We start from the raw sequence: 12234 nt of genomic DNA on the forward strand, positions 1-12234 counted from the left end.
ACTCAAGCTAGACCTGGACACAGCAGGCATTAGGCCATCTCTGCAGGTCCTGATGAAAAGCCACCCCTCAGAATTTCCCCTTCTGATGGTAAATCTGCTTGTCTGACAGTGTTCTAATTGCTTTAGGGAAAGGCAAATGCAAATGATAAACTTTACATGAAGAGAACAGTTGAACAAGAAGAGAAAGGGGCCTTTGTACTTGGCTGGAGAAAGGAGGGAGATGACAGGAAATAATATCAGCATTTTAACACATGCCACACAGAGGAAGGTAAACATGTACAAACAAACCTGAAATTCTGCATGAACTGCCGGAACTTGTCCACCCGCTTCGCCAGTGGCACAATGATGTTGATGAGCGTGTTGGCCATGTTGAGCTTTTCTTGTTTTACTTTCATGATCGGGCCAAACGGTCGAAACAAGACGAGTCGTCTGAATTCGTGCTTCTGCTCCCCTTTGAACGTGAGCTCATACAGAGTGCCTTTATCCTTTTCTGTGCGGTAGATCCCTGTCAACGGAGACACAAAGAGAGTGTTAAAAATTGACGCTGGCTGCTGAGTATATTTTTTTATAGCTGAGATCTAGCACAAAATGCCTTTTAAACATTAAATTAAGATTAAATCTCTACATGTAATAAGTATTAGAATACCCAAAATGCTCCCATATTTAAAATCCCCAAAGAAATCAAAATACCATCAATTTAAAAATCATAGTTTTGAAGACTTCCTATAAACACAGAAAGAAATTCGTAATGTTGGATACAAAACTGTATTTGTACTATACAGAGGCATTCAAAAAAGGACAGTAAGGAAACATGCCAAAATAAGATCGGCTGTGATGTGGAGTGGGGTTGTGTGTTTTTTTTTTCTTTTCTGCTATTATCCACTCTTTCCGCAATATGATTAGATAAATACTATAGTTATTCTATTTATTTAATTGTAAAAGAATGTTCAAATTATCTCTTAGAAATTACACCATTTCAGATGGACTGACCATAGCGATCTATTCGGAGCACTTCAGAGTGGCCCTCTGGAAGCTTCTGGAAGCGTTAAAGTGCACAACACATAAAATACCCAGCACAGTGGCAGGCACACATCTTATTTAATTCCATATCATCCCTCCTACCTCTGAGAAGCAGCACAGCTCAGTGCTCCCGAGCCAGACTACCTGGGATATCTACTTAAGGCCCCCCAAACTGTGCTCTACCCCACGTCACTGGTACTGAAATGCCACAGTCGCCACCCGTCAACTCTCAAGATGAGCCTGACCCGACAGAATTTTTCTATCAAGCAAACGATTCCCGATGCTTAGGTTCCACTGCCTTCCCGACATCACTGGTATTGTGGGTGTTTTTTTCTACAGTCAGAAAAAAACTCCTGTAAGAATCCAACAAATTGCCAGACAAGCTCCTTCATCTTTTACCTCTGACTTGCCATGTTTTCTGTTGCAGCTCTCATCCCTCCTCCCAATCCCCACCTTAGCTGGCATGCACCTCCCAGTCTTGGAGTAGCTTCAAAAGTGCGTCTCCAGGGAAGTGCCTGCCCACAGGAGTTACAGTTCTCAGGCCTCTGACACACCGCCCTCCTTTTCTTCCTCACTCCCTCTGCTTTTGTGAGCACTACAGGTCTTCTTCACAAACACGGCCAGGTCTCTGCTCCACTCTCTGCCGTACAGGGGCTTTTCATGCTCACAGCCTGCTTTACCGCCTCTTTGATCCTTTTCAAAGATTGGATCTCCTTCAGGAGCCCCAGAGAGGAGTCTGGTCCCGCAGATTTTCAGGTAGTCTCATTTCTCACAGCTGTCCCAAGGGCCTGCCTTGAGAATCAAGCTGCGCAATCCGCTGGCAGCCAGCACGGGTGACTGAAGGACCTGGGCACACAGTGACAAGGCCTGAGTGCCCTTCTGATGCCTCCATCGATTCCTTGGGTAACAGGGTATACTGCTCAATGGCCCTCAGAGCCACGGAAGCGAGAGAGGTTTTGCTGAGCTTACGCTGGAACAGAATTTAGAGTCCCTGCAGAGGCCATTCATGGAAGAAAGAAGAAGGTTCATGTCTTAGGAAGCTCAAAGGACTTCTTTGAAAATGTGAAGTGGTTCCCTTCAAAGTCTGTTCATTCTTTCGGGCAATCAGTACTCGCTGAGGAAACAAGCCCTCCGCCACCTCTAGCGCTGTCCGCAGCAGCTGGGGAAAACACTAACTTCCAGGGTTAAAATAAGGCTGGGCGAGTGAGAAAGGGGTTGCTTTCGGTAACAGAGGCCGCACAGCTGGGAGGGGCCCGCCAGGGGTCGGTGGCTGCGCCTCGTCAAGCTCCTGGTATCTGGTGTCAGCAAGCACACCTTCTCCACACAGCAGTCCACGTGGGAAAGGCTGCTGACAGCTTAATGTGCAGATAAAAATGTACGTGGGTTGAAGAGGGCTTTTTAACGGAGTCATTTTCTTTCTCGGCACCAGGATAAGAATCATTAACTTTTAAAAATCTGAATCCACAGATTTGAAAATACAGGTAGGGAGATACACGAACCCATCTGAAGAGATGGGCATCTACTTAGAGAGAAGCCCGGGAATGTGAGAATTCTCACGACAGTGATCCTCATAGGCACGTCAGAGGAGCTGCCTCCCGACAGAGAGCAGCTGTGGCCGTGGCCCCCAGGCGTGGCACCGCTTCCTGTGGACGCCAGCGCACCCAGGCCGAGCGTGCACACCACAGTTTCAGCTGCTTTCTCACTGTCTTCCACATCCCATGCCTCAAAACAGTTATTGCATCAACTTTTTAGCATATTTCCCCATACTCAAACTAATTAAATTAATTATGTCTTACAAATCTGATTTAGATCTCTTAAGTCCATTTCAAATAAGTTATTTAAAACTCTCTTGCAACCTGTGTCCACTAAAACCCAGACCCAGCCATCCACCCACCACACCCGCAGGCACGCCCTCCCACACCTGCACACTGGCACTCTCGGTCTGCTTGGAACACAAAGGACGACACCTCAGTGGATCCCCGTGCCTCCTGGAAATCTTCAGTGGTGGAAACACAAAGAGCCTGAGAGAAAGGGGGCAGGCAGAAGGATTCTGAGACAGAAATGGCCTTTCAGCCAATGAGCTGGCATGCACACCAGCAAATGCAAAGCAAACCGGCTTTGCGTAGGATAGCATCATTTTTAGGCATTATGTAAATTAAAGATCAAAATAAAAACTTTGGAGCTAGCTTAGATTTTGGGTTAGATACCCTAACTGCCCTCTTTCCATTGACACTAAGTTTACTTTGAGTTTGGTGTTTCCGCTTCCTGAGCAAATATCCTAGTGCTCATCTTATGCTACTCAAGGGGGCCAGGCTGCATGTAGAATGACACACTAGGTGGGGACACCCCCAGGCATCCAAGATATAGCTCCATGGTCTGCTGCAAATGTCTGTTCCTTCAGCAGGCAAGGAACTAACCAGACATAAGCCCCCTCTCTACATCTTGTCATCAACGTAGGACCTGACTACGTTGTCATGACAGATGCCGGATGCCAAGGAGGTACCACTCCTTACCCTCACACTCTTACTTACCCTCCCTCAATATGAGTGTCCACAGGTTGCGGTCAATGCTGCCTGCTGATCCCAGAAGTGTCTCCGCTGTCATCCCTGCCTTTCCTACCTTCCCACACGGAGCTTAGTTCAGGTCTCTCAGCAGGATAACTACAATTCTCTGCCAACCCACGTCCCACTTCCAGGGCCCAATCCATCCTGCAAAGGATATCCTTTGGCCCTTCACCTTCCTACAGCACCATTCTAATCCTGCTCTTCCCTCACCAGCTTCTTACAGTCTAGAGAATAAAGTACTAATACCATGGCCAGGCCTTCAAGACCCTCCATACTATGGCCTCAATCTACTGTCCTAATTGTAGGTCTTGCCACTGCCTCATGAGAAAGATGGGCTCCAGTCAAACTAGTTCATAATGCACATATACAACTACTCTTCCTCCTTGGAGAAACTGGAACCCTCCTGCAATGCTGGTGGGAATGTAAAATGGTACGGCCACTATGGAAAACAGTTTGGCAGTTCTTCAAAAAGTTAAACATAGAGTTATCACATGATCCACCCACTTCTGGGTGTGTACCCAAAAGAAATGAAAACAGAGTCTCGAACAGATACTTGTACGTACATGTTCATACCCGCAGTGTTTACAATACCAAGAGATGGCAACATCAAAAGATGAATGGATGAGACATGGTAGATGCATAAATGGACTACTACTCAGCCTTAGAAAGGAAGGAAATTCTGACACATGCCACAACAGGAATGAAACTTAAAGACATGTGCCACATGAAATAAGCCAGACACAAAAGGACAAATACTGTATGGTTGCACTTATATGAGGTGTCTGGACTAGTCGAATTCCTAGAGACAGAAAGTGGACTGCTGATCCCAGATGTGGTTACCTGGAGTTGGGGAAGCAGGGAATGGGGAGTTAGTATTTAATGGGCACAGAGTTTCGGTCCGACATGATGAAAAAGTTCTAGAAATGGGTAGTGTGATGGTTACACAACAGTGTGAATATGCTTAGTGTCACTCAATTGTACACTTAAAAAATAGAATGGTAAATTTTATGTTATGTATATTTTACCACAATAACTGGTCTCCTCTGAAGAGGCCTTGAGCTTTCTCAAGACACGCTTCCCCACCAGTCTACCGTCTGTCCTTTTTAAAGCTGACCTCATCCTCTGGGAAGATCCCCACGATGTTCTCAACCCAAAGTGGCCACTCAATCCTCCGGACACTCTGGTCTGCCGAGATTTTAAACTTTGCTTTGCTGAACTATTCTTTCAGCCTCTACGGACTTTGGAGATCATCTAGTACAGCCTTGTCATTTTACAGGTGAACACACTAAGTCACAGGGCAGTTGCAATCTGCCCGTGTTCACCAGACTCTTTAATGACTGACTGGAACATACCCTGTGCAAGGGTTTACTCCCTAGAGGTCACTTTCATACACAACAGGAACAGCTCAGAGCAGGGCAAAGATGCAGAAGCATGAAAAACAGAAGTCAGAATAAACAATAGAAAGTCTGTTGTAAAAACCAGTTGGGCTCATTTACCCACAGATAATCTTCACATCCACCCTTAGAACTTTTCTTTTATGCTGACACACAATTGCAACAGTTATTAAATAACAGTCCCCTAAATTCATAGTCTACAATGTATTCAAAGTAGTAAATTTTTTCATGAAAAAATATTTCTAACCACAAAAGAAAGACTATATGGGAAAAGAGAAATCTAGAACAGGCAGAGATGCTGGCAGAGGTACATAGTGGCCTTCTGACAGCAGGGGGAGAGACAGAACATGATTGGCTTTTTTTAAATGTCTGAGACACTGAATATAAAAACACTCCCATGTAAATCGCCTTTGAAGATGTCACTGTAAGAGCATAGCCTCCTTACTCTGCTCAAGAAGAGAAACACCTGAGAAACATTTTACTCCCAATAGTAATTTTTAACTATTTTGGTGCTTTAGTGGTTTTCGGTTAGAAAATCCTGTTCAGAAGGAATATCTCATTCCCAGACCCTGTGAGATAAATGAGACATTATTACAGTGCCATCTGTTGTCAGCTCTGTTTTCTCAGGGAAAATGGTAGACATTTGACATTTGGGAAAGAGGAGGTCCTGAGACTGCCACGAATCTTCAAATGCTCAGGTACTACACGTAAGCAATTCTCCCCATAAAAAAACAATAAAAAGTAACCACTTTCAGGCTTTTCCTCAACTGCCAGGGTAGGGAACTGTCTGTACACACCTTGCTTTCCACTCATCACGGTGCATCAGCCCATAGCAGCTTCTAGACGTGTCCTGACGCAAGGTTATCACTGTTTTCAACCTTCACCAAATGTGTTTCTTTTGTTTGATAAGAAATGGTTGCACTGACCGGTGTCCTTGCCGAAGCAATTCATGAATTGCCTTTTCCTACTTCTATTTATTGCATTTTGTGTGTATCTGTTCTTGTTACGAAGCCATGCAGACAACTTCATCACCTTAATCTACCAGAAATTTCTAAGAACCTCACCATACTTAGAGCTCGTCCTTACTTCATCACTACTACTAACAGCTGACTTTCTTTTCAGAGGCATTTTCTCCCCCACAAAACTACAACCCACCTATCACTTCATGAAGGCTATCAGGTACTTCACAATAAACAGGAAGTGAGGGCATGTTGTGATTCCAGCACAGCAGTGGGCGGGGATCCTCACCAGGGACCCGCCAGCCCGACACACTTCATATTCACGTGACATGGTTACTCTCATCCTCACTGATTTTTCTTATTATTTACTGCGGATTGTGTTTTATATTAGAAATATAAAAATGAACATAAAATCACTGTGCTCTCAGAGAGAAAGGTAGATAGGTAAGCAACACAGGCATAAATGCATGATAAGCCCCTAAGAGAGTCTGCCTAAGCTGGAAGGGAACAGAAAGGAGGGTGTCTTCTACCTAGGGCGGGTATGAACAGTTTGTTAGAAGATATTTCACCAGAACTGAAGACTGAGTGGGTGTTTGCCAAGACTGCAAAATCAGAGAGGGCATTCTGGGGAGAGACAGCAACATAAGCTATGATACTGAAAAAACGAAAACTTGAGGCACTTCAGGGAAGCTGGGGTGCAAAAGCTACATATGGGACAGAGACGGGGGACGAAGCTGGAGAGTCAGGTGGGGCACGCCATGCTGGCCCGGAGCTCAGGGGAGTACGGTGGGTTTGTTCACAGAGGAGCCGGGAGACCCCTTACAGCAGCGGGAGCGTGGAGGGACCACAGGCATTGAGCTCAGATTGCCATGAGGAGGGAACCAAAATGCTTCAGCAAGAAAGGACAAAGGCCTAAACAGTGCTAGTGCCAGTGGGAGGATGAGAAGCAGAAAGAACTCAAGAAATGGGACAAACGTAGTGTGTGGGGGAGAGGGAGAAACGTGGTGTGACTCCAGTTACAGGTGAGAAAGGGGTTGTGAGTGGAGCCCCGGATGTGCTGATTTCCAGCGCTGTAGGAGGAGGACGGAAGCTCAGCAGACAGGCCTCCCGTTGACACACAGAGGTAGGTGTCCCCAGCGTGCAGGGGGTCAGAGCAGCCAGGAAGTCTGTAAGGACAGAAGAGGGAGCCCAGGATGCTGGCCTGGGGTGTCCCAACCCTGCAGGAGCCGTGTGTGTGGATCAGCAAAGGAGGCTGAGAGGCCAGGAGCAATGAGAGCAGGACGCAGAAGGCAGGAGCCCGCCAGTGAGCGAGGGACAGCAGCCATGCCAGCTGTTACATCAGGGTTAAGTGCAAGGACAAAACTGGCCCCCTGGAGGGCAAGCAGGAGATCACTGGTGACCTGACCAATGAGGGTTTCAGAGAAGTGTCAGGGCTGCAGGCCAGACGTGAAGGGTGATGAGAGCTGAAGCGGCAGCACCAAGTTGAGGGAGTTGAGTATTTTCCTTTCATCTCTTTGAAGTTGTCAAGTGACGGCTGCTGCCTCAGGACCGTTGCCTTTTCTCTCCTGTCTGCCTGGGATGCTTTCCCCCCCGGGGCCAGGCATGGCTGGATCCTTCTTGCCACAAGTCTCAGCCCAAAGCCACCTCCTCAAAGAGGCCTTCTGTGGTCTTGCTCCCCAACTCCCCGGTCCCATCACTCTGCCACCGCTTTCCCATTACCCGTTTGAGTGTTTGCACCGCACACTATGTGAATGTGTCTACTGACCCGCCTATTCCATACTGTTCCCACCACTAGAAGGTAAGCTCCATGGAAACCACAACTGTTTCTGCAACCCTAATGCATACCCCTCACACAGAGTAGGGCAGGAGGGTGGGAAGGAAGGTGCTTGGTTAGAAGGGAATGAATGCAACAGAGTAGCAGCCAGAGGAACTTAGAGTTGACAGTGTTTCTTAAAAAAAAAAACAGGGGGGCACCTGGGTGGCTCAGTTGGTTAAGCGTCTGCCTTTGGCTCAGTCATTAACCCCGGGGTCTTGGGACCGAGCCCCGCATCGGGCTCCCTACTCAGCGGGGAGTCTGCTTCTCCCCCTCCTTTCCACTCATGCTCTCTCTCATTATCTCTGTTTCTCTCAAATAAATAAAAAAAATATTTTTTAAAAAATAGGAAAGGGGCACCTGGGTGGTGCAGTTGGTTAAGCATCCAACTCTTGGTTTCAGCTCAGGTCATGATCTCAAGGTCATGAGATCGAGCCCCATGTCAGGCTCCGTGCTCAGCGCAGAGTCTGCTTGAGATTCTCTCCCTCCTGCTCATGGGCTCTCCCTCGCTCTCTCAAATAAATAAATAAATAAATCTTTAAAAAAAATAGGAAAAAGAAACAAGCTTTCATATGTTGAGAGGAAGGAACAAATAGAACCAGGCAATGAGGATGCACGGATGGAATGACAAAGTGAGAGGTTGGGGGGAACCATGACCCAGAAAAGACACGGTTTTGGACAGAGCAGCATCACCTATTCTCCCAAACAGGGCAGAAGTAGGACAGCAAGGGTGCAGGTGGTGCAGGATTGGGGCAAGGAGCCAAAGGAACCCACGAGAACGAATATCGTGAATTCCTCGGTGAAGTGGGAGGAAGGTCAGGCTGAGGACAAGAGGATTAAGGATGGATACAGGCTTTGCGAGGGGTGCTGAGGGCTTGGGAGGATGGCCAGAGAATGCAGCTGGGCTGGAGATCATAAATTTGTACTGATATCAGCATGTATGGAACTTCAGGGGCTTTTCTCCTGCAGCATGAAGAACAGGCGAAGGAGGGGAAAAGACAGTGAGTGACTGATCTAGGGCCAGGCTCTGCAGGGCAAGGAAATCAGGGCGCTGGGAAGCAAGTGGCTGAAGGAATACACTATGGGGTCCAGGCTAGAGAAGGAGGAGTAAAGCCTAAGGAAAGGCAGGTCAAAGGATACAAGTCCTGGGGGAAAATGGATTTCTGACGATGTGTAAGTTTAATGAAGAAGCAGGGCTCTTACAGGAGATGACAAGGCCCACACTGCCCTGGAAACCAGCCTGTGCACTTTCGCTCCCTCCCTGCCCTTGTGTCAGCCAGACCACACAATGTGCCGCTCGAGACCCCCAACTACACAGATCTCGTTTTCGCCCTGAGCTCTTATTCTTCAAGGACTGTGGGCTTCTTATGAAGACGTGGTAGATCCATCGCTTTCCATAACTTTAAGAAACCAGTGGCAAAAAATGACAGTCTAGACACCTACCTGGGGTAAAGGGAGTTTAAGGGGCTCGACACAGCAGTGGGGCACTAAGATAGTGGGGAGTTCTGCAGGGATTCCAGAACAAACATTGTGGGGGGGGGACAGTCAAAGCGGCCACTGTCAGGGCCCATTTCCAAACAGCTGCAGAACTTCCTTTCAACACACCATGGGACGGTACATCCAGGATGCTGTGGAAAGATCATTTCAGATCCAGGTAGCAGCAATGAGCAGGAGTTAAAAGGTCAAAGGGCAGGGAATGTGTGACCTTGTTATTGTCTCTGGCCAACCGCTGAGCTTGTCTGTGTGAAATGACTTGAGCAACGTACGGCCAAAACAGAGGACACACTGCAGGTGTCTCCTTCTCAAAGCACACTCAGAAACTTCATCTTAGGCCTAAAAAAGTCTTCCAACGAGGTGAGCTAGTTACCCATTTCCTTTTACAGACAGGTGAATTGAGGCCCTCATAGCAGTTAAATAAGGAACATGTTCAAGGTTACAAGTGGTATCCTCGCAGATGATGGGCATAATGACTGCATTTCAGAGCATGTCATGGTAAATCTCTTCGAAGGTAACTTTACCATCAAAAGGATGTTTATAATTCTTTCTTCTCTGCTCTTCCTTTCTTTTCAAGATTGACTTTCAAGGACAGAAAAACATCAACAAAGATCACTTCAGAAAGCTAATCGTTAACTTTCCACAGTATATCAGGAAAGTCAGGCTTAAAACTCATCTCTGAAGATTAATATATTATCAATTCATTCACGGACACCAATTTCCTCATCTTTAAGAAATGGGATTAATAATAATATTTACTTCTTCATAGGACTGTTGTAAAGATTAAATAAATTAGTACATGCCTGGTACATGGGAAGTACTCAGTGATGTCAGCAATAGCAATAACCCTAATAACTGTTATTACTACTATAATTATCATGTCATCCTACTTTGCTCCATTAGCCATTTAATGCATTCCTGCTCTTGGTCAGAGAGGTCCGGGCCCTGGGGCAGGCCTTCCTCTTGCTATGCTACACTGGCATTCGACGTGTTTAGAAGCTGAATCCAGTCACTCATCATTATGGATCCAGAGATATGAGGATTCTTGAATACTCTGGTAAAAAGCCTGGTAATACGCAAAGTAGCATATATAATACTTAAGTCAGGAAAATTTTGAGCAATATTGCAATAGGATTTTATTTTTAGCTGTTGCTTGAGAACTCCGTTTCTAATGCATAGTCTCAACTGGAATTTTCAAACCATTGATCCCATAGCCCTTTATCAGATATCATGAGCTTTTGTCTGACTATACCATCCCCTCATCACCTTACTGGTTAGCAAGACCCTGCACCCTATCACACCTACACCCCCCCCCCCCAACACTGACATAATTAGAACAGCCTCCTTCCCTCTGCCAGACACACGCAGTCTCCTGGCTTTGTTGACGGCTTCTGTGCTTGGCCAACATCTAGGCCAGAGACTCACGGCCTAACTCTGGCTTCACTGCTCACTTTGTGCCACTTTAAATAAGATATTTAATGACACAGGGTTCCTACTTTTTAGTCTCAAAATTGAATCACAGTGTATGTTCAAAGCATCAACAACAACTGCTTTGTGCTTCAAGTAAAATCATTAGTTGGATCTTACATAAGCATTTATTTTATTTGACTAACTCATCTAATTAGTGGTAAAAATTCATCTTAGCTTTACAAATAGGCTATAAGAGCAAATCACTGGCCATCTGGGGGAAAATATGTATATTTCTGTGGAACTTCTGAACTACATATAAACCACCCCAAGCTGAAGAGCAAGAAAAGAATCAGAAGACCTAGAATATAGGTCACAATTTTCTACCATAACAGACATTAATTGACTTGTATTCATCCATGCCAGTAGAAACTGGTAAGCTTTAGAAAAGACAGACTCTTCGGCCCTACACCAGACATGTTAAATTGGGTCTGAGGACTAGCTTTTGGGAACCACTGGTGTACCCCAAACCAGTACAAAAGTTAGAGAGTAAAAATGAAGAATTAGTTATTGTAATAAATAATGACGGTCCCAGTCAATGGAGTTTCTGATGGGACTAGAGCTATGACCAAAGGTTCACTAAACACATCCTATAACAAGGATGGATCCACTATCCCTGATGCTTCTAGGATGGTCACAAAAAGGAAGAGGAATCGATCCCCACACCAACCTGGAGAACCAGCATGAAAAGCACACTTTTAAACCCCAATCATTTTTTTTTTTTTTTTTGGTCTTTGAACATCTACTTCATAATACAAAGTTTGGAGCTCTGGCCCAAACCTCGGCAATATTTTAAATGAAATCTGCATAATGTATCATTTCCTGCAAACATTCCAGGGCCACAAGGACAGTAAGTAAAGCTAAGATGATAGTAAATAATGGGATATGCTTCTGTGAACCCATTAATCCAGTCACTCATTCATTTAACAATCCCTCAAAAAGCACTTGCCATTACTGATAATAGACTAGAGTACACAGAGATAATAAAACATGGATCTGCCCTGGAGAGCACAAAAACAGACACGAGCAGCTGTAGCACTGTGTTTAGGGCTAAGGGTGCTACTTCTGTTGGGGAGACTCGGGGACAGCCTCCTAGAGAGGCAAGTATCTGAGCGGTGTGGAGGAGGAGGACTGTGTAGGGGACGGACTCAGCACGGGCTGCTCGAGGACTCTGCGGGCAGCCTGACCAGCATATACAATAGTGTACAGCAGGATGGGGGAAGGATATGGTACATTCAGAAAAGCCCTCAAGTTCAGTAAGGCTGAGAGAGGGGCCCGGTGAAGAACACGGCAAGAGAGGAAGCTCAAGGATCAGGCAGGTTCCAAATCACGATGGCCTTGTGAGTCATGCTCAGGAGGACTTCCTGTTCGCCACCAACATAGATTTGTGGGTTTTGTGTGGCTATTTGTTTGTGGATTTTCTTATACTTTTTGGACAACCGCTGTAACAAAAATATAACAATCCGAATCTTAAACGGTAAAAAAGTATATTCTAACTGGTATAATGTTTTGAAGAAACCCCC

General features: G+C 45.8%; 1 protein-coding gene across 4 annotated transcripts in view; it reads right to left on the reverse strand.

Moving 5' to 3' along the window:
• Window positions 1-12234, reverse strand: part of CSGALNACT1 (chondroitin sulfate N-acetylgalactosaminyltransferase 1) — a 329193-nt gene that overhangs the window by 44917 nt on the left and 272042 nt on the right. For all 4 annotated transcript variants that reach the window (XM_032413279.1, XM_032413278.1, XM_032413281.1 and 1 more), the window contains one exon: window positions 289-505. In XM_032413279.1, the coding sequence (XP_032269170.1) occupies window positions 289-505 (217 nt within the window). The remainder of the gene's footprint in view (window positions 1-288; window positions 506-12234) is intronic.

Source organism: Phoca vitulina, unplaced genomic scaffold (assembly GCF_004348235.1).
Source record: "Phoca vitulina isolate PV1807 unplaced genomic scaffold, GSC_HSeal_1.0 scaffold15, whole genome shotgun sequence".
NCBI lineage: Eukaryota > Metazoa > Chordata > Mammalia > Carnivora > Phocidae > Phoca > Phoca vitulina.